At 38.1% G+C, this 27,975-nt stretch overlaps 2 protein-coding genes across 19 annotated transcripts in view; one reads left to right on the forward strand and one right to left on the reverse strand.

Annotated features, from left to right (window-relative positions):
• The window catches only part of MIER1 (MIER1 transcriptional regulator), a 56,508-nt gene extending 36,598 nt beyond the window's left edge, over positions 1 to 19,910 (reverse strand). For 3 of the 18 annotated variants that reach the window (XM_060139805.1, XM_060139817.1, XM_060139818.1), the window contains exons 1-4: positions 19,751 to 19,910; positions 18,534 to 18,634; positions 5,303 to 5,327; positions 2,159 to 2,304 (exon numbers count right to left, since the gene is read on the reverse strand). In XM_060139805.1, the coding sequence (XP_059995788.1) occupies positions 2,159 to 2,304; positions 5,303 to 5,327; positions 18,534 to 18,634; positions 19,751 to 19,817 (339 nt within the window). In that variant the 5' untranslated portion in view covers positions 19,818 to 19,910. The other 15 variants (XM_060139820.1, XM_060139807.1, XM_060139810.1 and 12 more) reach the window with 11 other exon arrangements.
• Positions 19,911 to 20,015: 105 nt separating this feature from the next.
• Positions 20,016 to 27,975, forward strand: part of DNAI4 (dynein axonemal intermediate chain 4) — a 125,046-nt gene continuing 117,086 nt past the window's right edge. The window contains 2 exon segments of the mRNA XM_060142545.1: positions 20,016 to 20,070; positions 20,073 to 20,184. Of these exon segments, the coding sequence (XP_059998528.1) occupies positions 20,016 to 20,070; positions 20,073 to 20,184 (167 nt within the window).

Below are 27,975 nucleotides of genomic sequence, written 5' to 3' on the forward strand. Positions count from 1 at the left end.
AGTGGCTGGGCCCGTGAGCCATGGCCGCTGAGCCTGCACGTCTGGAGCCTGTGCTCCGCAACAGGAGAGGCCACAACAGTGAGAGGCCCGCGTACCGCAAAAAAAAAAAAAAAAAAAAGTTCTAAACTAAAATTCTGAAACATAGATTAATCTTTACTACTGTAAAAGTGGAAGAATTCATTTTTCGATGACATTATGTACTCCAAATGCTTAAAGGCTGGCATATGTCTTTTTTCGTACGTTCTTCTTGTCATGGAGTTCAGCAGATTGTATACATAATATCTTTCAATGATAGCATACCAAACTGATTTATTCATTCATTCAAAAACTCTGGGTGACCACTCTTGCTAGGTGCCATGAAATACATTGGTGAATAAAACAGACTATCCCTCCTCTCATGGAACTAAAGGATACAGACAAAAAAGTTAAACAAACATATAATTACAAATTGTGTTAGGTATAAAGAAAGCATTGAATGGGGTACAGTGGTTTATAAAAGCTGATTAGGGGCCAGGAAAGGCCATTCTGAGGAGGGAATATTAAGCCCAGACTTGAGAGGATAAGGAGCCAGACGCAGAAAGCACATACCAGAGAGTGGGAATGACCTGAAAAGCCTTGAAGTGTGAAAACAAACAGCACATCTAAGAACAAAAGCAACTAGTGTAGCTATACAACTAGTGTAGTAAAGGGATAAAGGACCATATCATGTAGGTGGCCTTGCTGGCCAGGGAAAGGAGTCTGGATTTTCTTCTGGTGTAACAGGAAGCCACTGAAGAGCTTTTTAAATAGAAGGCTGATATAAATTGATTTATATTTTGAAAAGATCATCATAGTTGCTGTGGTAATATATTGGAGAGAAGAGTGGTAAAAGAGGACATGAAAAATCAGTTAGGAAGCTACTGTAATAGTCTAAGCTAAAAATGATGGTGACCTGGGCTTGAGGGTAGCAGCAGAGATGGAACAAGAGCCAGATAAGAGATATTTCTGGATAGAAATGATAGGTTTATTTAGGAATGGATATTGAGAATGAAGAAAGATGACTCCCTGGTTTCTGACTCAGGCAACAAGGTAAACAGTAGTACCATTTTCTACTGAGATGGAGAATACAGGGAAGAAACAGGCAGAGGAAGGAGAACATCAATCAATAATTCTGTTTAGACATTTAAAATGTAAAGATGTCTACTGAGATATCCAAACAGAAATGTCAAGCAGGTGGTTAGATAAACAAAACTGGAGACAGGGAATAGGTTAATGCTAGAAAAATAACTAAGAAATACTGAGCATACACAGACACCATGGGATTAAATGAGATCAACCACCTAGCTTAGCAGTGTCTAAACTTGGTGTGCACACTTGGTGAAGATGTAGATTTGAGCCCCCCCCGCCCCGCATTCTGATTCAGTGTGCCTGGGAGAGAGGCATACAAATGCACATTTCTTAGTGAGTCCATGAGTGATTCTGATGCAGCTGACCCTCATACTGTATTCTGAGGAGCACTGATCTACAGACAGAAGAAAACACAACCCACAACTGAGAACTGGGAAATTCCGAATCTAATCCTTGAGGAAAGCAAGACGAGTCTACAAAAGACACTGAAGAGGAACAAGGAGATCGGGAAAACGACAGTGGGTGCTCTAAAATTCAAAAAAAAGAAGGGAATAGTAAATTGTGTTAATACCTCTGAGAGTTAAGTAGAGAAAAAAGCGACCAAACGATATAACAATAAAATCACTGGTTATCTTGATAGGAAAGGGGCAGAGACAATCTAGAGCACTTTATGGAGTAAGCAGGAAATGAGGAAGACGATGACAACTCATAAGAAGTTTTGCTTCTGAAGGGGAGTAAATAAAAGGTGCAGTAATTGGGGGAAGGCAGAAGGTATGTAAGAGGAAATTTAGTACTCTTTTTTATATATTTTTGACCCAATATCTGTGATGTTTTACCAAAGTAACTACTGAATTCTAATTCACATAATAAAGTTCTTTTTAAAAAATTTCCAACTTTAAATTATCCCACCTATGACCACATAAAATTTTTCAGTATTGATTATATATAATACCACTTTCCCCAAAATAAAGTAGAGAACTAAAATTTAGTGTTTCCTCTCTCCACAAAAAAGTTATAACCACTTCATTCTCTAGCTCTTATTGTTATTTACCCTTGCAAGATCCTCTATTTCAGAACTGAAGTTTGTTTCTCCTTCCATCATTTCTTCCTCTTCTAATGTGCGTTCATCATCAAAATCATGAACCAGCATGTCAGCTGATGGATCAAATTCATGGTCATCTGATGTTGCTGAACCTCCTGGTAAAGAATATTTTAAACAGTTTGGTAAACCAAATTATGTGTATCTTATTAATATTAATTTAATGTATATGTTATCTGAAGCTGGATATGTCAAGTAAAAGTAAGAGGGAAAAGCTATGCACAAAAGGCTATGCACGGGAAGTATTATTTGTTGTTTTCTAAAATTCTTGCCCTTACTTATCACCCCCCACAAAATATCTTCTTTAAGGATTATTTTTTACCCTGTTTCACTTCTATATATTTACAGTGACAACCGCAAAACAGGGAGGAGGTGGGGGGAATGTTTGAAGAGTACTGTAATCTTCCAACAAAACGTGAGTTGTAAATAATAAATGGTCATATCAAATAAGAATGATCTTTTGTGTGAGAAAAGTCAATTCGTAATCAATTGATTGATATCTAATAGAACCAATGAGTATGAATATAGTCATGTGAAATACACAATCATCTGAACTCAAATATTATTTTATCACATATCCACGAAAATATATTCTAATATAAAGGTAGCTGTCCTTAACTTAGTTGAAATAACTCAAAGATAGAGTATAAAAAGCAAAGTTTATTAAAATTACATACAAAACTCTTACGAAAGGCATTAAAAATAATCCAGTAGGTAACTTGTATAAGCTAATCTATTTTTAGCCTTGTGGCTGGAGAATACTGCTGTACTCAATAGGGTCAAAACTTGTAACAGGCGATAGCAAATGCTGGGCATATATAGTCTATAAACTATCCCCACATTTGGCTATTGCCAAACCTGGACTTAAGTTTACAAAAGCATTGTTAACTAATAAACAAATGAGTTACTTAACACTAAAAAAAAACAAAAACAATTAGCAATTTATTTTTATCAATTTAAAATGTTAAAGGTTATATTACCTTTATATATACCTACCCTTCTATTTCACTCCATTAAGAAAACCAATAAGTAAAACAGAGATATAGAGGCTGATTTCTTGAAAAATCAGACAATTAGGAATAAGGGGCACCAAAACTCCAGGGTTCTTGTTACCTCACAATATTTTCTTATGTGCCAAATACTATGCTTAAGCACTTCACATACATTATCTCATTTAATCTTCAAACAATCCTATGAACAAAAAACAAAAACTTGAGGCCCAGAGAGTTTAAATAGCATGTTTAAACTCACAGAGCCAGTAGGTGCCAAGAACGGAATTTTAATCCTGGTTCTGCCAATTCCAATGCCTTTGCTTTTACTGTGCTTCAAGGCTCCTGTAAGCCCGAGTTTCAGAAGCAGTAGATATTCTGCCTCAAAGAATACCTGAAAAGAGCCTATGTTCACAAAGATGAGTAAACTGCAAGCTAGGTCAGATGGCAAAGCACTGAGAAGTCAGTATGCTCTCTGAGGAACATAACAAAATATTGATATTAAATATAAAATAACTAAATATATAATTGCTAAATCAAGTATTATCTTGTTATAATACAAATGAGTTATCAGAGTTTTAGAATGATTTATAAAATAAAAACACTTAAGAAATTATATTACTTTAATTTCTTCTGGAAATTAAGAAGAATGTGGCATAATTTTAGTAGGGGATCTTAGTACTAGGTGAGGGACCTTAGTACTAGGTGAGGGACTCGACACAAGGGTTCTGTAAGAGCAGTTTGAGAATCACTAATTTAGTTGTTGCTTCTTTGTCCCAATCATTCTTCCTTCTTTCTGAGTTTTCAATGGAAATGTCCCAAAACTTTTCGGTTCACACAGCAATCTTCTAGGACACTTAGTCAATAATTATGTATTCCTACAGATGTTGCTATATTTTTCTTCACCCTTGTTTTAGTTGACTTCTTTTTTTTTTTTTTTTTTTTTTTCTTTTTTAAATGGAACGTGGGATCTTAGTTCCCTGACCAGGGATCGAACCCATGGCCCCTGCAGTGGAAGCACGGAGTCCCAACCACTGGACCACCAGGGAAGTCCCGGTTGACTTCTCTTTACCTTGTTCTTTGAGACCAACTAACCATCCTATTCCTTTCTGTTAATCACTAAGGCCCAAGATTAGGCTATCTCCTAGGGAAAAGAATCCCAAAAGTAAATTATTAGGGTTAGGGAGTCTGGTGCTTTGTGTAAGTATTTTGCTTCAGAGTTAAGGCTAGTATCACTGTTTCGTCATAGAATTCCATCCTACTGCGAAATCACTAAAAAGTACCTTACATCTTTGCAAAGACTCAAAAGATAAATTCAGTTTATAATACATCACATGCACTCATCATTTTATTACCTTCCCTCCCCTAAATCCTCACCTCTAATGGCTACTAGATGTAACTGGTTTACATTGGTGGAGTCTATAGACAAACCATTTAGCCTGGGTCACATGACTACTATTATTAGCATCAATTCCAAAGTATAGATGTTACAAAGGACACAGCCTTTCACCAGTGGACCAAAAATTTTTTTACATTAAGTTTTTATTCCTAATTTTTTCTTAATTGCCTACAATTATTATTACTTAAAACAATAAACATTTCCTTGGACAGAAGCCTGATACTACAAATAATAAAATCTAAAAATAACTTTCTTAATTTACAACAACACTCATTTGTTGAATCTTTTATTTTACCTTTCCCTCTCTCATATGCGCTAACAGTATTTTTCTCAAATACTCTGAGTTTCCTATACAATCAAATATCTCTAAGCAGTTAATGTTTCCTTTTTAAAAATACACTTCAAATATACTTCAAATCAAACAGCAAATAAAAACTACACAAAATACATGTGGCAATTCATTAAAAAAAAGAGAGAGAGAAAGAGAGAGAGAAGAAACCCACAAATAGTCACGAGGTTGAACTCACAGCAGCCTCACCTGTACCTTCATGGGCAGTCAAATATTTCATCCATTTCTTTTTCCCCAGAGAAAAGAAGCATTCAGAAGAAAAGCAAGTCAGATGATAGTCTAACTCCTCTAACCTTTATGTAACTAATAGGCCAAATGTTAGTCGAACAGAGATTATAAAAAATATAGAAAATACTTACCTGGACTTGAAGACTCAACAGATGGCTGAGTGGGGGAGAAAAGAACAAAAATTAGCATCTTTGTGTAGTAAATCTTTATAAACATTACAGGAATTATTCAATGACTGATATAAACACCAAAAACTATAGTTACGTTTTAATGTCTGAATTGTCTAAGACAAACTAAAACTTCCCATATAATCCTTTCTCTGACATTATGTTAACTTAAACATAGAGAAAAATCTAAAACGTTCCTAAATCTAGAAACAAAGACAATAACGTGGAATTAGATTCAGATTTTAAAGGCAAACATGTATCTCATAATATATGTGGTTCAAGAGATATGATTCTAGATCCTGGAATTCTCTAAAATATTATTTCCTTATCAATACAGGGAAAACCCAAGGTTTGTTATCAAGCTGGTCTCTGGCTTAAAATGAGTGTGAGAAGGGAGGCAGAAACAATTTAAAACGTTGTTTAAAATAAAAATTTCGTTGTAAGAAAGCAGAAGGAAAAATTTAAGTGTTACTTCAGCACCAGACAGTACATTAGGTTAACTTTACTAACACAAAACATACTTTTAAATTACCACAGAATTAACAACCTTTCAAGCTCAAATCTGGGAAGGTTATCTAATGGAAGATCACAAAGATTCCCAATTATAATGTTCCTTCTACTGTACCATTCTACCTCTCATAAATTTAACCACAAGCATCTGGAAAATTTAAAGATAAAATTGTTAGCAATTTATTTTAGTGTTATCACCACTTGACAGTCTGTGGCTGTGTTTTATCTTAATTCACAATTATAAACAAGTCATCTGCAAACATCAACTCCTACAAATTCAATAATAGAAATTCAAAAGATGCCTCAAATGACATAAACTTTATAACTGAAACCTTGCCTATTCATTTCAAGCTATCTATTTCATGCTCATTAGAAGTCAGAGATGCTGGAAGTCCAAAAGCACTAGCAAAAAGATAGAGATATTCTAGTGTTTTCCTTCTTTCTACTAAGAAATGGGGCAGAGAGGCAAGAACAAAATTGAAATGAGCAAAGTGCCCGATTTTTCAAAAGCTAGGCATCTAAGACAAATTCTTATAAGGTGTTAAAAGTCCATTTTGAAAACTGTCCACATTATGCTATTGCAGTAAGTATGCCATTCTAGAGTCCATGTGGTGACTTAGATTGTTTTGAGGCATACTTTTTCAAGGGTCCTATTTTTTCCTTTTAATTCTTACAAAAGAATAGTTCTTGCCTACAGCATTGTCTCATTCTAACAAAAGACCAACAGTATTCAGTATTATATATTTTCAAGTGTCACACCACCATCTTTACTTAAAAGTCACTTTGCCACAACAGAGTGAAAACAGTGCTACTGTTCAATTTGGTTCCTCCAATGGGAAGCTGTAGAGCAGGGTAACAAAGAATGTAACCATAAAAAGGGTTTTTAGCTTGCTTAACATCTTTTGAACAGTTATACACTTCTAGCTCAAAATAGATTTAACCACCACACAAATTATTACACAGCAAATCAGTATTTTAAAATATTAATCCACTTCTACTTCATACTTTATTTCCTAAGTTTAAGCACAACCTCTGTTCAAGGCTACAGCAAAGTTAATGACTATCTTCATCTGGTCCCAGGTTCACTATCCACAGAGTAGCCTTACAATGCTGTTTTTCCTTTTTCGTAAACTTCTGAAATTGGTTTGCATGGCATAAACAAAAAGAACCCAGGACTTCTTTCAAATTAGCTAAAAAGAAATAGCTCTTTGAGCATCTGGTTCTTTTTGAACACTTCAATAATTATTCCGCTTAACAATCTTCTGATTAAAAAGGCTGATTAAAAATAAGTTATTCTACTGAAGAATAAAAGGTACATTTTCACTGATGTTATTACATACTGGCAATAACAGATACTGAATTGCGACTGGCGTCTGTATTTGTATTTGTAAGACGCCTCAGACTGCGTTAAATGCCAATAGACACCACACTGATTGTTGTTTTACTGGTAAATAGTTACCACTTTAATGTTCTGAAAAAGGCCTGAAATATCTTCCATTTATTAAGATACGAAATGTTTAGAGGACTGATAGCATTTGTAAGTATAGCTGGCATAAGGTAGAACACTCAGTGCTCAAAGATAGCACTAATCATATTATGTAAGACATACTAGAATGTTTTAAAACCGTGATTTGATGGATGGTATATCTAGATTAGAACTGGGGGAGGGGAAGTAGGAATGGTTTGCCTATAGATACATATTTTAGTATTCCATGTTCAAAATAAAATTCTACTGTATCAGTTTGATGAAGACGGGAGACCGGTTTCCTGAAAGTTAATTATATCCAATTAAATCAAAGATGAGCTTCTTGAAAACAGGCATTTGAAAATAGTGTATACTGTAAACATTACTTTTGTCCAACCAACAAACTAAATGATTATCTTTCAAATGAAATATGAGATTAGTATCATAATACAGAAAACTTTAGTATGAAATGAGGGCATTTTTTATTTAGGTATTTAAAAGAACAACAGAACCAGCTTATGTTCATAGAGCACTACATATTTTCAAATGCATAAGGTTACCTGATCATAAACCTGACAATAAAACCTGCCCCACCTACCTCATTTTATAGATTAGCAAACCCAGGGAGATAAACTAACTTGATCAAGGTTCCATGGTGGGTAGTGAAGGTAAAGCCTAGGATCTGATTCCTTCTATACTTCCCATGGAAACAACTATGTTAAAAAAAAAAAATTATCTTTACCTCTCTCCTCCTTACTTTCTCTTTCTTTTTAAAATGGTTTTCATCTATCCAAAGCATGTTTAAAAATGTGACTGCAAGTTGTCATCTGTCATGTCAGACTCTTATTTATGTCACATTAGGAACTGGTATCTCTAACAATACCCTCCAGAAAAACCTGCAACATCTACCGTTAATGACTACAGTAAATTAGAAAGGAAGAAGGAGGGGAAAAATAAAACTAAAGCTAAACAGGTAATCATTTGTAGCAATACCTATTTTTAGCAAAAGCTCAAATTATAAAATGTAAGCAGTAAAGAAAATTTTTACATTGGGGATTAAAATGCACTTAAAATGCACTCATACATTACTGGCAGAAGTATGAGTTAGTTTAAGCATTCTGGAGATCATCTTGCCAACATGAACTTACCCTACTGATATGCCTAAAACAGCACACCAAGATACATGTATATCATGTATCACCACAAAGTTGTCTATAGCAAAGAGTTGGGAAAAAATTTAAGTCCATCCTTTAACTAGTTAGAAATGAAATATAGTTTTTCCAAGCAATGGAACATTATTAATCCATTAAAAAGAATGAGACAGTTCTGTTTCTGTTGATTGAGAAAAAAATGCTAAAAAGAAATATATATGTATATATAGGTACATGTATCTGGATAAACAGACAGCTATGTTAGGAGTAAAAAGCAAAGTATAGAGGAGAGAGTAAATTGGGCTGGAATATACATAAAAAGTTTTCCCCCAAAAGGATACACAAGAATCTGTTAACAACAGTTACCTCTAGAGTATGGGTTGCAGAAAGAAGGCTTTTTTCATTTTATACCTTTCTGTACTGTTGGAATTTTTTAACCACTTGCAAGCATTACTCTTTGTTTTTTAAAAAGGAAGTCAGTAAAGACTATGTCGTGGAATTATGAGCTATTTTCACTTTCTTCCTTTACTTTTAGATTTTCAAGAAAACCTAGTATTTGCCTTTTTTTTCTTTTTTAACAAGTCTGTATAATTTTGAAAAATAACCTAGTTTTCTTTTAGGTACATAATTGTTTTATCTGAGATGGAAAACACTAGAGAGACAGAATATGAATAGGCTAAATCAAATTAAAGAATGAACTCTGTTAACTTTTATAGCAACTTTTATACTGTCACCCATATATATGATTCAGTTGATCAAGCTGCTAATAATTGTAAAACATTCAATGCCTCAAATTTGTTCAAATGTTTTTCTTCTGTATTTTTCTAGACCATGGTAAGAAATATCCCATATACCAGAAAACTGCAAACTGAGAGATAAAAGATCAACTAACTAGAATATCACCATTACTAAAACATAAATAAATAAGGTAGTAAAAACATGAAGTAGTCATTAGACTCTTTTATCCCAGGCAATCAAGAGCGTATTTTTCAGTAAGTATAACTGTCCTAATTGTTCCCCTCAAACCAATTCCACCACCATTTAAGTATTATTACCACCTACTTAGTAATGCAGACACTGAATCACAGATTCTCACCGGGATGAAGACAGACAGGAGTTTAGGGCCTACTCCAGGGTGGAGAAGGCAGGGAGACTGTGCCAGGGCCCACCATCTCTCTTCCTCCATACACAATTAAATCACTTAACTTTGCTGTTGGTTAACAAAGCCTTGGAGTTAAAACTAGCAAGTTTACCACAGTAGTAGTAATTCAGAGGATGAACTGCTATTACTCAGCACTAGGAATTCAGAGGCCTACTAGGTTCCAGTCTTAATTGTGCCACAAACGGCACCATCTAGGACAAATTGCGTAAGCTCTCTGCTCAGTTTCATCTTCCCTTAGATGAAAAGATTTAGATTTCTTCAAGTTTAGTTCAATTTCCTTTGAGATCTAAGTTCTTTACTTTTATTATGAATTGCTCAAAAGACATAAACACTACTGAGGAGTACTTAGCTCCATGGATGGGATATGTTTAAGATTCTTCTAAATTGTTTTTTAAAATCTAGGGCTACTGGGAAAAAAAGATCTCAATGTGCAAAAAGCTTTTGGGGGTTGCTACTTTATGAATTTCATATCTACATAAACCTTATTATACAAGTCATTCTAAGCCACGGCATAAGTCGAACAGAATGGGTCCCAGCAACAACTGGTATGTGAACTTAATCACTGCAATGAATTTGCAAATCTTTTGAAATATACAGGGACTCCATCTGAACTTTATGCAATAAATTTCTATATAGCTGATTACCTTTTACGAAGAAACACTGAAGTTTCACTGGCAGTGTTGTATTTCTGAATTATTTGGGAAAATGATTAGTCTCAAGAATTCTCTAAAAGAAATTCACTTCTATATTTCCCAACTAATCTTTCCTACCTTATCAAGCACTTTGACTATTACTCCTTCTGAATTAAGCTTTTTAAGACTTTCATGCATTGGTGTTAAGCACTTTGGATAATTCCTTAATAGCTCTTTAAGTATAAACACCAAAAAAAGGTTTTTTTTCATTAGCAGTTTTAAGGCCTAAATTCATTGCAGTAAAACAAGTTTTGTTTAGAGTAGAAATTAACACTATCAAGAACAGCAGTCAAGATGATCCCATTTCCTTAAGAAACAAAATTCAAATACCCTTGAAAAATGCTAAACAGGGAGTCTGTTTTTAAGAGAAATGGACAGATTGGATAGTGAATAAATAAGATTATGTATTATTTTTGGAAATACTAAAATACTTTAAACTAATACAGAATAGCAAATCCATTAAATTTTCTTCTCTTTATGAGACAACAATATGGCCTAGGTGAAAAGACAGGTCTTGCACTATGCTGTGGCTTTTTTTCCTTGAAAAGGAAGTCCCTTATGTGTTTACAAACTCTGAAATAAAAAACAAATTGTTCATTCCCAAAGGTCTATTCACCACATTCCTTATAAAACCTAAAGGATCGCCTATTTCTTCCTCTTATTCTCTCTCTCATTGCCTTTGTAAAACTGCCACTGCGCTGTAATTTCCTTCCTTTAAGTGTGACTAGGAGAGCCTCCTTTTGGAAGGTTGATTAATAATTTTAAGAGATAATAAACAATGAGAAATATTACCAAAAAGTATTAAGAAAGGGAGCATATGCTATTACTTCTGTATACATTAAGTATGTTTTTAACGTTACTACAATTTTAATAAGCATTAAACACATACTATTATGGACTAAGATGATCAGATCAAGTATGAAAAATTAGTGTTTTGTATTCACATCTAAAGCAAATTGTATTTAAGAATTAAATATTTTTCTGGAGAAACAAGGTCAGGGTCATTCTATGTAGGAAACAACAACAAAAAAGCACAGAAGCATAATACCTACATTTTTCTCTGGAAACTTATTTCTTCAATAACCCGTTTTCCCCTCAGATTTATCAAATAAACGCATACTGTCACTTTGCGCTTAGTGTTATTTTATCAGTTAGTGTCAATACTCAGGTCTATTTAACCAAAAGTGCAAGAGCACGGCATTTGAATTATTTTACCACATGCTTTGTATTGGCAGCATAAAGAATGAATCTCCTGAGCGTTCACATAAAAGTAAAAGCACTCTATAATATAAAACAAGCATTTCTCCTTATCTAATTTTTAAAATGACCAGTCTCTAAAATCATTCTAAAATTTTTTTTTTATTCTAGATTTTCTGTAGGAGATGAAGGTTCCTCCGCTCTTCCTCCAAATTCACTATAAATAAAACCATCTACAAGTAATGGAAGAATATAAAAGATGAATTTTTAAGATACCAGGTCACTAAAAAAGTGCACTGAAAACAAAATTCAGGGTTTTTTTCTCCCTGAAACTGAACTATCCATGTGTTCCTACAGAATATGAGAGTTCCATTCTCCAAATGATGTAATGTTTAAGCAAACTAAAACATACACTTGAAACTATTAGGAAATGACCAGTGGCTCAAAATATTGCTTTTCTTCTCTTACATGAATGCAACCATCTTTAATTTCTAAAACAAATAAAATGTTAAAATGCTTTTATTTACATATTAAGTTTTCAGTGTGGTAGGCAGTTAAAATTTCTGAGTAAGCTTTTAAATTTAAATTTCACCGTATTTTCATACGCTAAGATATTTTCCTTCAGTAATATCTTGCTTTAAAATATGACTACAGAACTTAAAGCTCAAACCATTGTGAGCAGCACCACGAGGCAAGAAACCACATCTCCTATTACAACACACTGCTGCTTATCTAATGGGCATGGGATCCAATGAAGACTATTTGACAAAATATATGTAAATCCAGCTACACAGAACCCCTTCTTCCCCTGTTACATATGAAGGAAAGAATCACTTAAGAACCTCATCAAGGCTAAAAACCTTTCAGCCCAGTGAAATAAATCCAGTCACATTTAAGTGAAATACAAAGAACTATGTTTTCTCCAACTCATAATTTCTTGAAATACAATTATTTAACCACAAAGAGCAAAAGAAATTGAAATAAATCCTAAGATCTAAATTTAGTTTTAAATCAGAATATTGAATTTTTAAAAATAATACTGGCAGCAATCAATCCTGCTACAGTAAAATCTCTTCCTCTTTTAATAGCAAATACTCCAAGACATAAATATAAAGTCAGTTTCCATAAAGGGGAAGGAGCACCCTAAGAGCCACTCCAGAAAACTGTTTAAGCTTTAGGTCTCTCCACTCAACAGGTACATGAAAAGGCCTCCAAATTAAGATTCTTTTCCATAACCTATGTTTCTGTATTCCAAGGTTTTAAAAGGAGAAATTATGGTACTGATAAGTGTACTCACCATTGACTTCATTTAGCAAATAATGAAGACAAAAACTGGGGTTGGATGATAAATAAAATTACCTACTTCCTGAATCTGTTTTTAGGTGCCTCTGAGACTATGAAAATGGTAATTCTCACATGAATAAAAATGGCTTTATCAACATTTAGAGTGGCTCTACTCAAAGAAGACATAAAAGTCCAAATATATCACCTCTTGAACTCCAGCGAGTAAAGGACAGCGAATTCTTCAGACGGTAAGGGGAAAAAACGTGTTTAAAAAAAAATCAAATATTTAAAGGTTTAAATCAGAGGGAAAAATTTAAATCTCCAGTAGCATATACTAAATTCAAATTAATCGAGAGAGGTTATTTGCCCACCGATCTGAGGCCCCAAAATGTAAAACAACTGCCACCGAAAAAGGGGACTTTGGCAACTCTTTTACTAGAAAAAGAGCAAACGGGGGAAAAAAAATTTTTCCCTAAGGGGTAAAAAAACTGGAAGAGAAAGAAGACAAGAATAGACAGCCTAGATTTGCAAGGGGGGTAAATGCCTGGAAAGTGATGGGGGGTAAGAAAGGGAGAAAGCAACTCTTCTGAAACGTAAAGAGAGTAAAAGAGGTTCTCCGGTGGGGGGTGAAGGGGAATGTTTTAAGAAATGGGGAGACTCCCCCAACCTAGAGGAATGGATTGCGAAAGACCAGGTTTATTTCTCCACGCTCATCTGGTCACCATCTAGAAAATTACAGAGTTAATCAAAGGCCGTTTTCCCCAACACAGGCAGAATGTCAGTAGCAAACCGACAAGGGTGACGCGGAAGGGCGCAACAGCATCTCGGCTAGGGAAGGAAGAAACTTCGCAAGAAGAGGAAGCAGCAGCTCCTCTGTTGGCCCCTAGCACCGGCCGGCGAAGTTGCGCCACAGGCGCCCCAGCCCCGCGGGCGCCCCCTCCCCCTCGCCCCTCTCCGTACGCACGGCTACGCAACCCTCGACCCTTCAAAGTGCCCCCCGAAGTCCAACTACGCCTCCGCTTCCTCCTGCCCCCGGACCCATCCCAACTAAGTTCCACGGAAAGCTCCCGCCCAGAGCGCGGCCTGTTCCGGACAACAGGTGGGCAGTGGCGCCAGCAGGGCTGGGCCTCCCCTAGCCAGGCCCACTCCACTCCTCCCCAGCCCGGACCTGGGGGCGCCCGGCTCCGGGACGGGGAGGGGGAGCTCACTCCCTTACCTCCGCCATATTTGCCGTACTGACGGGTCACATCTCCGCGGCGGCCGCAGCTGGGTCACGGCCAGAACCCGGATGTAAGACTCAGCAACGGGACTCCAGCCGCCGCCGCCACCACCTTCTCTGCCGCTCCCGCCGCCGCTGCCTCGGCGGGAACGCGCAGGAGCCGCCCGAGCGCGCCCACCACACCCCACTCCGCCCCCTCGCGGCGCCCGGGCTGAGCTGGACTAGAGGGAAAAGGCCGGAGCGCGCGCGCGCGGCCCCGAGGCAGCCCTCCCCCGGAGGAGCGCAGAGGAGGCGGAGCCAAGGTGGGTGTGGGGGGAGGCGGGCATCTTAGTGCCCGGCGCCTGCTCTAGCGGATCCGCGACTCCAGCCCGGGAGAGGGCTCTAGGGACCAGAGAGGTCGAGGAAACTAGCCAAACTAGCCGCGTCCTGCCTTCATATCGCAGGGGAAAAGATACGATACATTTCACATGTAGGCTTTTTTTGAAGTGCATTTGTTAGAAAACGGATGTTGCTGTGATGCAACAGCTGCAACTAGTGCGCTTTGAAAGCGGTTATCCCTTGACAGATATTTCTCTCGGTTCTTTCCCTACAGGAACTGTAAAATCCCATGTACCAAAATCTTAGAGGTCACAGCAGAGATTAAGAAAAGGGATTGTGCTAGGTAGACTGCCATCCTCATATATCATTTGCTTTTCCTCATACACCTTCTGCAATGCCAGTAGCAACATAATTGTGCAACGGCTGAATTCTGCACAACTAGAGAAAATTTTTAAATGTGAAATATTGAAAAGCTGCTCTTTAATAGATATAAATAATCTCCGACTCGACTGCATAGATGGAGAACTTGCTTATGTGCAACGCCTGAAATGCCTGCAAGTTAAAAGTTTATTTTAATGTATTGGCCTAGAACTGCCAAGTGGCTTTGGTGACAATTCTGATGACTGCCAGAGCCAATGATTGCAAAATAACAAACATGTTTCACCTCCATTACTAAGGCAGATACTGGGTAATGCAAACGTGATATTAAAACGTGCACTAACACATTTTACCAAACCAGAAGTTAGAAAGTCTTATTTCATAAAGACCTGTTTTCCCCCAAATGTTCAAGGGTTCTTCTTATTGCAATTTCAAAAATGACTACCAAAGTCAACAAGTTATATATGAAACTCATTCATTCCCTCCAAATAATGTGATGCCAGCTCTGCAATATATTGCATAAACGTGCACGTATACAATTTTTCTTTAAACTGATACTTAACTTACAAGGAATATGGGGAAGTCTGTTTTAAGTTATTTGTATTCCCTTAAAATTCTAGACTCTATTAAGTAGCTTATTTCCAAAGATTCAACATTAACTTGAAATTCTTATGTCCAATAATAATTTGTGCATGAATATTTTGTGCATTTATAGGTATATGAAGTAGCTGCTAAGTAAGGACATTACCTGGTAATATGACAGGAAAAGAGTCCACAGACAGTCTGTAAACCAATTAAACATAAACATCTGATGCACATTTTCTACTGAAAGAAAAGCAAGGGAAAGAAGAGAAAGGAAAACTTTAAGGTTCCCAAATCTACAAACAATTTTTACCATTAACTGTACTGTACAGTATTTTCATTTTATTTTTTTATAATACTTATATAAAAGTGTTTTTCAGGATTCCTTGAGGGAATAAATATTTTAGCATAGGTATACAGTTTCTGAGTTACCCTGTTGAATTACCTTAGTCCTTTGGACTCGAAATAGAAATGACTTTTGTATAAGCCAGTTCATATTCAAACACTTTTCACTTTGAGATGCTTGATGGAAACAGCTGTGAAGGCAAAGAACAATGTATGTGCATAGACCTGAGGTGGGTAAAGATAAGAAAAATAAGGGGCCTAGAGGTAGAAACTCAGGCTTTATAAAACCACTGGTTGAAGGAGAATTATCCATTTAAATACTAAAGCTAATATATGAAATTTAGCGGGTTATCAAAAGGAAAATTAAAAAGTATTGTCAAAATGCAAGGTACAGGAATAACTTGCTTAAGCCTGTTAAATCTTTGATTCTTCAGTTAATTCATCAACAAGAATCCCAATTGTGATAAAGAGCTGGGGATCACGGTCCCTTAAGCTACTGAATAAATAAGCTACTGAATAAATTCTGAAATTGTCAGGAATATCGAGGTCTGGGACGTATTTGAATAGATATCCACCTTACTGATAAATGACTTTTAGGTTTATTAATATTGTGTTATCAATTTTACTATTTTTATGTGGCATTATCGTTTAGGGGAAACATTCCCTCTACATTTTTCTCCTTCCTTTTTTTGTAAATGTGGGTTACATGATTTTTTTTTTAGGTTCAGATATTCTAAAGGTAAAAAGAAACAGCTCCAATATTGTAAGTCATTGGTAACATTATTATTGAATTCAATATAGTTTTACTCCCCATTTTATTCTAGTGCTATACTTCAAAAATTTTAAGGAGCCATCTTAAGGAAAGCAAATTCTCAAAACGCTTGCTTACCTCTTCAGTATCAAATATGTAAAAATTAACTATTCATTAGTCATAGAATCTTAATGTTGGATGGGATCTTAGAGGTCCTTAGTCAATTTCTACACTGTCTAGGTGGGAATCCCTCATTCTGTTTCCCCACTACCAGGCTTTTCTGCCTAAGCTTAAACACCTCCAATGACTCACTATCTCATGAAAAGGCTGCTCTTCAAAAAAACCTCTAATGTTTGGAACATTCTTCTTTTTAACAAACCAGAATCTACCTCCTTGGTATTTCCACCCATTACCCTGAGTTCTTCAGCACTTTGGATTAATTCAACAGATGTCTTCTTTGTATTCAAATACAAACACTCAATATTTATACTTGGGTCAACAAAAAATAAATCTTTAAAGCCTACTGATACCAGAGGAGCTGAAAACGGGACATTACAGAGTTGAAAGCATGAGAAAATTCACCGTTGCCTATGAGCTGTTTAAAATTATTACGGTTTATAATCTTTATTTTGTGATATCCAAAATGGTAGCTGTTAGAATTGTGTAGTAAAACGTTTACAGTTAAGCTAAAAGGTGTGGTTAATTCCAATTATATGTGAGGTTTGTGGCTAATGTCCCAAAACAAAAAAATCACTATACAAAGCCTGAATAAATGCCTCTTTAGCTCCCATTCCCCACCTAAAGGCTTCCTTATTTTCAGGCAAACTAACATTAACTTTTACCACATAAGCTACTCAAAACTGCTGTCATATTGGGAAATTCTTTTTAAGCAAGTTACTGCATACTCCATTAAAAAGTTTTAAACAATTTTATAGAGGCTGCAATACACAAACATAATACATACACACTCACACACACACACACACACACACACACACGAACCCCTCGAAGTTATTTTGCTATTAACAAAAGCATTTTAAGGTCTCAATTTTTCTTCAGCCAGTATCCCAAACTAACCAATAAGTAACCTGGCAATTTACACATACCTAAGAAATATAACCTTTTATTCAGGACCAATACCTGATTCAAATATAATGTATACAATATAAACATGTTATGCACTTCAAAAAGGTACCTCTCAAAATGCACCAAGAAGGGCTTCCCTGGTGGTGCAGTGGTTGAGAGTCTGCCTGCCAATGCAGGGGACACGGGTTCGTGCCCCGGTCCGGGAGGATCCCACATGCCACGGAGCGGCTGGGCCCGTGAGCCATGGCCGCTAAGCCTGCGCGTCTGGAGCCTGTGCTCCGCAACAGGAGAGGCCACAGCAGTGACAGGCCCGCGTACCGCAAAAAAAAAAAACAAAAACAAGAACAACAAAAAAAATGCACCAAGAAAACAATTCAGACTCTGGGGCTGTTTGAATGAAATAGATTAAAACAGCACATTCAAAACCCTAAAACCAAATTCTGTATCTAACAATTTTCAGAGTCCATGAGTCCCTTTTGAGATTATTGTGTTAACTATTTCCTTAAATTTTTATTTAAGAGTGACAGGCTACACATGATGTGCAGGTGAAAATTTATGAATAACTATACTAATTTGGTTGAAGATAGATAAATGTCAAAAAACTTCACCTATTTTTAAAATGTGCATTTTAGATAAATTGAGTTTTACCTTTACTCTAGCAGGCAAAATGTAGGTTACAAAGCAGTAATGCATTACATTTGGAAGCCCCACATCTATGACAATCAGCATCATCTTTTTGTTAGTTTGATTTTTATTATTAACGCCACCCCAAAACACCTATATAGCCTTTTGGTTCTTCAAAGAACAGTTCTGGTTTTTCTTTTCATAATTTTTACATAAAGAGTTTTATCCAGTGGCTCCATTTTATCAGATTATCACAAACTGATACTTTGATAGTTTTTATATTGTTGACATGTTATTTTTATCTCACCCAAATTCTGGAAATTATTGGCCCATCAGCAGTTCTCAAACACTGGAAGAGTAATATAACATTTATATTACTTGAGGGAGTTTGGACTTTCCCTCCCTTAATCTCCAAGTGTGCCCCTGCCTACCAGCATCACATCCGTCTTGTCTGCATTGAACCTCAACCAGTTGGTTCTTAACCACGTCCGAAACTCAGCCAGGCACTGGGAGAATCGAGCCACCACACCATCTGGATCAAAGGAAAGAGAGCCTCAGTAGTAACGAGACTAGAGACGATGATACTACAAGCTCACCATTCGCCCTGTCTCTAATTTTTAAAAAGACGGCCAGGAATTAGGACAGGAATCCCATGACAATTTTAGAAAAACATTAATGAGTCTTGAGTCATGCAATTTGTAACTGATGATAAAGGAATAGAAGCGATCCAATAAATAGGTCGCCTCATTCCACCCATGATTGAAGAAAGGTTCACTCAAGTCCGGGTCATCTCGTCTAAGCGGCCTCAGTAGACGGGCCAATCTTGGAACTGCATAAGCTTTTCTGCAAAATTAAGAGTTTTAGCGTTGGAAGAAGCTTTAGGTATAACTGGGGCCCCAGAGAGAGGTAGTGACTCGCCCAAGGTCACACAGCAAACGAGGACTAGAGATGGTCTCCAGGCCAGAGATCTTTCCACCAAAAGCTGAAAGAACAAGGCCATTCAAAGACTAGGGAGGCATCTGCCCCCAGGGATACACCCAAGGCCTGGGAAGACTTCATTCCCTCACAACAACACCCTCTTCGAGCTTCTCTTCCCTCCCTCACTCCCTCCGAAAAGGGCCGGTTTGCCCAAGACCCTGCTCACCACAGGGGGCTGCAGTGGGAGCAGGAGCCTTCCCGGGCTGAGACAGAACCCGGAGATACTGCGGAAAAGAGGCGGAGCCACAGCGGGGCGGTCAGCTTGACCCCACCCCGACCGCGTTCCGGGGCCGACTGGAGAAAGGCGGAAGCGGACAAGGCGAAGCGAACTCACTCCGCAGCGGACTCCCAGCGCGCCGCGGACGCCGGGGAAGACTGGCGCCGGCGCCACCGCCGCCGCCACCGCCACCGCCAAAGCAAAAGACCAGTCTGGGAAGGGGGTGGATGGCGATGCAGAGCTGCGCATGCGCCTTGGGTGGCCGGCGCCACTCCGGGAGGGGAAGCGCGCCCGGCGCGCTCTCTCAGCCCCGCCCCGGAAGTTAAGGGTCTTCCGGGCGGTACTCTGCAGTGGGGGAGGGGAAGCAGAGAAAGGGGACCGAGGACACCTCGGGAGCCCCTCCACCCAAACAGGGCTACGAGAGGAGAGATGGTTTATGGAGGCTGCACTTACAGCCGCTGCCGCTGCTGCCGCCGCCACCTCCGCTGCTGCCGCCACCGCCTGAAGAAGCCCCATCCATCCGCCTGCAGCCCGGGAGACTCAGAGCCTGGGAGGGGCCTAGGGCCCGGGCCGCCCGCCTCCTTCTTCTAGTCGTCGTCCGGGGCTTGCTCTTGCTCCACCAACCCTCTGTCCTCCCCTCCGCCTCCGCCCTCCTCCTCGGCCTCCAGCCGCCAGCCAACCGCGCGGCCGCTTGTTGAGCCAAGGCTCCACCGTCTCCATGACGCCCGGCAAACATTCCCGTGCCTTAGCCGGAGCCGCTGACGCCGGGGGTTGGGGTACAGGGGCTCCAGAAGCAGCCAGGGAAGGCGGTGGTCGACCACTCCCCACCCAGTAGCCACCATGCCCATCTCTCCGGTAGACAGCCGCAAGCAGCCGAACGTCGGGGTGTAAGTTCCGGCACTAAAACCTAAGTCCATTCCCCTGCGTCCCGGAGGGAGCCCTTTTAGATCTTAGCACTTACTGCATCTGTGTTCAGTCGGCAACCCTCGAACCTCCGAGGCGGCAATGTCTACTTCGTTGGCCTAGGACTGCCTTTTCCAAACCTCTACTGCTGTGCTTGGTCGAGAAAAGACTTAGTTTGTTGGGAACCACCCTCCTCTTAGCACTCCTGGTTTTTTTTTTCCCGGTCTGCAGTCTCCAGCTTGTTGCCTCCAAGCTGTGCCCAGATGTTCAACCCTCTCAGCTTCTGTGAGCCACCAGACCGAACATTACTATGCTCTGTAGTTGAGGGTTTTTTCTGCCTTCTCCTCATACCATCCTGCCTTAAAACTCATTCCAGCTTACAACTTTCTCTGTTGTTCTGCAGCAGTTGGACGAGAGGCTGAAGAAAAGCATACAGCTCTACAGATGTCTCGCTTACAACTTCAAATGGTCCCTTAGTCCAGCAATTACACTGAAGTTTCCTAATTCATTCTCTCTCCCGCACTTCCAGACCACTTTTGTTCTCTCTTCTCAAACCTTCAGCATCTCTTCTATCCAGTCTCTTCCAGATCAGCTAATCTTTCTTTAGCAGAACTTGTTGAAAAGGTCTTGGGAGAGAACCTTCTGCTCTTTCCTGCATATGGTACTCAGGTTTTTGTCCATCCTATCACTCCACAAAAAATAGCTTTTGTGAAGGTCAGCAATAACTGTCCAGCCAAATACAGTGGCCATTTCTCAGTTTGTTTCTTAACTCACCCATCAGCAGCTTTGATCTAGTTTACCACTTCTTGAGTGTTGAATCACTTCATCTAGTTTCTGGGACACCACTCCTCCCTAATTCTCCCCTTGGTTTATGCCTACTCCTTTTCAAAATACTTTGCTGGCATCTCTTTATCTCTCCTGTATCTAAATATTGCAGTGTTGATGGGATCAATAAACCTCTTCACTATTGTTTTTTGCCTTTAAAAGTCACCTATTTACTGATGGTTTACAAGTTTAACTCTGCAGCCAACACCTCTCCCAAGAAAACAGACTTAAAATCAAGCAGCTGTGCTTAAAAGTTAATAGGCATCTCAAAATTTGTATCTAAAACTGAACTTATTTCGCCCTCTAATCAACTCTGCAGTCTCCCATTTCAGTAAATGGCAATTTCCACTCTTACAGTTAGTAAAAAAACTTTGGGTTACCCTTGACTTCTCAATACCCCACTCCATCAGCAGATTCTACCATTTCTACCTGCAAAATAAGTCCAGACTACCACTCCAATGTAAGTCACTGTTACATTGCAGTAAACACCTAAATGATCTTGCCCTCACCCTCAACATAGTAATCACTGTGGCTCTTCTCAAAAGCCTCCAATTTCTCCCATTTCACTCAGAGTAAAAGCTCACATCCTCACAGGGTCCCACAGAATCTCACTTTGGATTCTTCCCCCTGGCTAATTACACTCCATATTGTTCCACAACAATATCAGGCATATTTTCCAACTTCAAGGCCTGGGCATTTGCTGTTCTTTGGAATACTGTACCCGCTAGTAATCTCATGACACTCATTTTCTTCACGTGTCACCTTATCAAAGAGTCCTTCTCTAATTACCCTATGTAAAATACTACTACTCTCCCCAGTACTTCCTGTCCCTCAACTTGCTTTATTCTTCTCCATAAAATTTATTTCTGTTTGATACATTATATACTTGTTTGTTAATCTGTCTTCATCCAAGCTATGATGTACTCCATAATGGCAGAGAGTTTTGTTCACTGCTACTACTTAGAATGAAGAAGACAATATTTGCTGGCAGCAAACAAATGAGTGAATATGTATTTGAGTAACATTGGTTATTGCTCATCTCGTCTGGTTTTTGTTTTTACTTGTAGGTATGGCAATCTCAAACTAACATTAAGTTGGTTTCATGTGAATTTTTAAAAAATCATAAAACTCTCAGAGTACCTGAGAGAGTGTTAGAAAAATTCCCTTCGGGATTTCTTGAATAATGACACATTCATGGGAGATTACCTATTAAGGAAAGAGTGGGGTGGGAGATAAAAATTAATATAACCTTCACTTTTTGAGGTAGCCATATTATCTAATTAAAACAAAATTTCATACACACTAAAGTTTACAACCATTGGTTTGACCTAATGTTTCTCATCTTTCTCAGTTTAAGACTTAATCCTGATCTTGGAAAGGATATCATGAAACATGTATTTATCAATTTTTCACTTTCTCACTCCAATTTTTCCTATATTGGGTTTTTCCCATTGGCTTAGCAATACAGATCTTCTTCAACTTACAATGAGGTATGTCCCAGTAAACCCATCACAGGTTGAAAATATCATTAAGTAGAAAATGCACTTATTACACCTAGCCTACGAAACATCATACTTAGCATAGCCTACCTTAAACATGCTCAGAACACTTATATTAGCCTACAGTTCGACAAAATCATCTAACATGAAGTCTGTTAAATAATAAAGTGTTGAATAGCTCATGTAATTTATTGAATACTGTACTGAAACTTAAAAGCAATGATTGTAAATGTATTGGTTGTTTACCCTCAGGATTGCACGGCTGACTGGGAGCTATGGCTCACTGCCAGCATCACGAGAGTATCATTTTATAGTATATCGTTAGTCCAGGAAAAGATAAAAATTCGAAGTACAGTTTCTACCGAATGCATATCACATTCACACCCCTGTAAAGTCAAAAAATCATAATTTGGGGGTTGGCTGTATTGGACAATCTTCCATTGTGGTAAAAACCACTAGTGTTTCCTTCACTGCTTTTATCTCACTTCTTTCCCCAGTTTCTCTGTTCTTCCTTACGTGTTCATTCATTTCCTTTTGATTTGGGGGGTGGGGAGAGTTTTCATCTGTTCTTGCATGTTACTTTTTCCATTAGGATCCTTAGCATATTAATCATAATTATTTTAAATTCCCAGTCTTGATAATTCCAAAATCTCTGCCATATCTTATTCTGGCTCTAATCCTTGCTTTGTTTCTTCAGACTGTTTTTGCTCTTTGGTATGCCATGTATTTTGTTGAAAGCTGAACATGTTGCATCAGGTAATATGAACTGAGGTAAGTAAGCCCTTAGTGTGAGGATTTATGTTTATCTGTCTAGGAATTAGGCTGTTTGCTGTAGCTATAGGTTTCCAAGACTTCAGTTTCCTCTAGTGTCCTGCTTTTTGTCTCCTCTGGCTTTTTAGGTTTCCCTAGAGCCTCCTTCTTAGAGTCTGAGCCTTACAGTTCTTCCCATTGTAATTCAGTTATACAGGAGCCCTGTTGATGTGGTGGTAAGATATGTGAGGGAGGGGGGAAGGGGGAGGGCAGTGTGCCATAATCCTATGATTAGGTCTTAATCTGTTAGTGGGCCTTTGTCCCTGGGCTGTGACCTTCATAAATATTTCTCAGAATTTTTCTCTTGAGGTGGAACAAGAAGGTTAGATGGACTTCGAGTAGGTTATTTCCCTCCCCCCACACTGGTTAGGCTCTGGTAAAATGGTTTTCCTTGAGGGCAGGCCTTTGTTAAGGATAACTGAACATTCCAGGTATATTTCAAAATGGTTACTTCCTGTCCCCCTGCTGGAACTATCAGGGAGTTTTACTCTGATCTTCATCCTGAGAGCCTGGTGGAGTATGTAAAGGTAAAACTCGATAAAAGTGTTGCTGGGGGGAGCTCCCTAAGGCTGGGCCCCCAGCAGTTTTTTCTCTTTTGAATTAGTCTACACTCAGTTTCCAGCAATTAGGCAATTACCCTTTAGGTTTTCCTACCACTTGTTGGCTCTAGTGGCAGTTTCTGCTCCCAGTAAGTTGTGATTCTGTTATTCCTGCATCTCAGTCTTTCAGTGTGAGGGTTTGCCTGTAACCTTAATTCTCTGATGGACCTAAGAAGACCCATTGATTTTCAGTTTGCTCAGCCTTTTTCTTGTGAGTACAGGATTGATGTCTTTCATGGCCTTTACACGTCAGACCAGAAACCGGAAGTATCTGTGTTTACTCTTTAACACTTGCAGTCTGTTGTCTCCATTTCTATATGAAAATTACTCAGGTCAATAATGAGTAACCTAAAGGTTTCAAAAGTCACCAAATTCAATGGGCTTTCTCTTTACCTCTCTGCAGCATTTGACAATATCAATCTTCCCCTCCTTAACCCTGAACCAACCCTGAATTGGTTCACTTACTACTGGCAAAGATGCCTTTTTTCTAGTTTTACTTTCTTTCTACCTCCAGTTTCTCTCCTTGGCCCTATTACCTTCTCTTTGTATCTTTAGGTTTTTATTTTGGGACTCAGTTCATTTATTATCATCTCCATGAAAGATTCTCCAATCTGTATCTCCAGTTCTCACTTTTGTTCGCTGAAATTCACTTTCCTCTTGATTTTCAACTGCTACCAAACAGCTCCACCAGGATATCACTCATAATATCTAAACTTGAACATGTCTACAATTTAACTTCTTATTGTGCTTTGGAAATAATGACTAATTTAATCATCGCCTTAACTCTTTGAGGCAGATACTATTATTAACCTTAATTTACATATGAGGAAAGAAACAGATTAAGAAACTTGCTCAAGAACACATAGTCTGTGAGTTATTGGATGAGTTTTGGCATTTAAGTTGATCTCTTTGAGTTTTAAGTTTCTCACTTGTAAAACATGGCAATTAAATATCTCATAATTTATTATAAGAATTGAATTAGGGTGGTAATCGTTTTGTAATGTATGGAAATATTGAATCACAATATTGTGCACCTGGAACTGTAGGTCAATTATACTTCCATTTTAAAAAAATGAAATAAATAAATAAAAGAATTAAATTACAAATATAGTGGAAGTACTTTGAAGTTTAGATTTTAAGTGGCATTGTTATTATCAATTAAGTCCTGTTTGTTCTGTATCTGTGGTTTAAGGGTACTTGGGGTATGTTTTAATCGGGTACATAGACACAGAAATAACTATCATGAAGGAAGAAGGTTTTTTTTTTTTTTTTTAAAATACTCATAGATCCCTAGAATCAGGAGACATGGCATGCTGTACCACATAGTGGGGCCACATGAGGAAGCACCAGTGCTGAGCAGGAGGTAAAACTAGCAAGTGGAAAACATGGGCAAGAAGCTTTATTGTGGTTCCCATGGGGAGAAATGGACAAAGCAGAATAAGCAGGTGTAGGAATAGCTTGTTTGAATAATTTCAAAGGGCTCTGGGCATAGGGACTATCCCTAGTTGTCTGGTTCCTGTCCCTACAGTGATTAGGGCAAGTGGATAGTGACCCAGAGAGTGAGATCTCTTTGAGAGCCTGATGAAGGAGATGGTTGAGGGTATGGACTCTGGATTGGTTGGTTTGCGTATAAAAGGTTTGCTTGTAGGCAAGTCCCTTACTATGTATAAGAATTGATTAGCCCTGGGAGGGGCAGTCCCTCAAGGGTTAGCAAGTTCCTAGATATTAAAACATCAAAATACAGAAAATAAAAAGATATGCTTAATACATGCTGTATTTAGCATTTGTTTTATTTCTACATTTGCCACCCCAGGTTAAGCCTTGATTACTTCTCATCTGGCCTATTTCCATAGCATCTTAACTAATGGTCTTCTTGCTTCTAGTGTGTTCTGAATATAGCTAAATTTTTCTGAAGCATAGTTTTGAGCAGTTAACTCTTATGCTCAAAATCATTCAAAGGCACTCTCATGCTTGTGTAGTAAATTTCAGAGACTTAGCCTGGCCATTTTATTTTTTCAAAGCTTAACTTTGTTTTCCTTCAATTTCCTTCTAATTGAATCATTTAAGATACCCTGTATATACCACATGCATTCCTACTGTCATCGTTCACAATGATCTTTGCTCAGGGTGCATTTCCTGTCCTGTCCTTATCCCTCCTCACCTGCATGTGCATCAGACACAAGCACACATATACATTCGGGCCCCTGTACTTCTTTTGAATTTGACCTACATTCAAGCCTAACTCAAATGCCATCTTCATGATTTCTCTGCTCACTCCTCTTACCCAAGGTAATCTTTACCACAACTTTCATTTCATCTTACATGTAAGTCTTGAGGCAAATACAATTTTGTACTTGCATTGTAATCATATATATGTTTTATCTCTTATTAGACGGTTAGCTCCTTAGGACCCATATCTGATTCATATTGTATCTCTGCCAGCATGTAGCCTTATGTACAATAAGTGTTTTATGAATAACAGTTGGATAAATGAAAGTAATTGATTGGGTTTAGATTGAAATTTTTACCTTAATCTCATTAAACGAAGAAGTGGCTAATACACTTTTTCTTAAGCCATTCCTTCTTTCCTCTTGTGGTTATTTTTTTCATAGTGAGATTTATGTATGTGTAGCATGCTTTTAATGTCATTAGTCTCTTTTTTCATAGAAGTGGTCATCAGGTGCTCATGGTGTTCATTCTACAGGTACCAACTGAATGCCTTATATTTTCCAGCTACTGCCCTAGGTACTGAAGACATAGGAGTGAACAAAATAGATTATGTCCCTGCTTCAGAAAACTCAGGAATGTACAGCTACATAACCTCTTGTATCATGACTGTTTTTCAGGCAAAACTTTCAAAGTGAATATATCCTGAAAGTCATCCTATTTATTGCCCACTAATTTGGCTCTTTTGAAAGCATCTGTTTTTTTAACATAGCTAGATGTGCACCATAAATTTCTAACATAATTGGCTACAGGTACTTAGTTCATTTTTTTTTAAAGTAGTCTGTACTTTCTGAATCTAATTTCCCACTCTGTCAGGCAGAGTACTAAGAGTTGGGGCTATCATGGTAGACATGGTTCCTTCCCATGAAACTTATAGTCTGAAGATTTGGGAGAGCTTATTGATGAGTCTCATAAGATCACAGTAACTACGTAATTGGTAAATGCAACATCATTTGCTAATTCATTTCTATTTGGTCCCTATAGGGAATAAAAGAGATAGAGCTGGTTTATGAGTAAATGTGATATGATTTCATTATGCATCTATTTAGTTTGAGATGTCTAGTAGACATTTAGCTGGAGCTACCCAGTAGACTGGTAAACATTTGAGTATGAAGGTTGAGAGAATGTTTTGAATTGGATGTAATGATTTGGGAATTCATTCGATAATTTTTTATTAAGCAGCTACTGTGTATTGGGTACTATGGTAGGCATTAGGGATACAGCAGGGAACAAAATAACACAAAGTCCCTAGTCTCGTGGAATTTAGATTCTCAGGGTTGGAGGGTTGGGTGGGGAACATCTAATTCATAAGATAAATAAGTAACAGATATGTTAGTAAGAAATACCGAGGAGAAATATGAAGCAAGGGGATATGAAGTATTTGAGGGGTATTTGTCCTTGACAAGGACAAGGTCAAATGTATGACCATGGGAATAAGCAGATGATATAGTAAAGAGGAACAATAGAATGGACAGACTGTATTTTGTAGGGATAGTAGGGCAAAGCTCAAGGGAGAAAGAAAATAATAGTTGAAGGTAATGATAAAAGAGTGATTCAGTTGATGAATTGTGGATACTGGATTAAATAGTGAAAGAAGAGAAACCTAAAAGGTACTGAGTAATTGGTAGAAAATGGAAGGGTCAGGTAATTAGAGGTCACAAGGAGGGTGAAGAATAGGAGACAGTTATGTTACAGAAACCAATTTGAGAACTCAAGTTTAAGAAGAAGGGGGAATGGTCAACTGACGTCAGATGCTACAAAGATAAGTACTGGAAAGAGTCCTTTGGATCTGACAATTTGAAGGACAAGACTAGGT

This window comes from Lagenorhynchus albirostris, chromosome 2 (genome assembly GCF_949774975.1).
Source record: "Lagenorhynchus albirostris chromosome 2, mLagAlb1.1, whole genome shotgun sequence".
Classification (NCBI taxonomy): Eukaryota; Metazoa; Chordata; class Mammalia; order Artiodactyla; family Delphinidae; genus Lagenorhynchus; species Lagenorhynchus albirostris.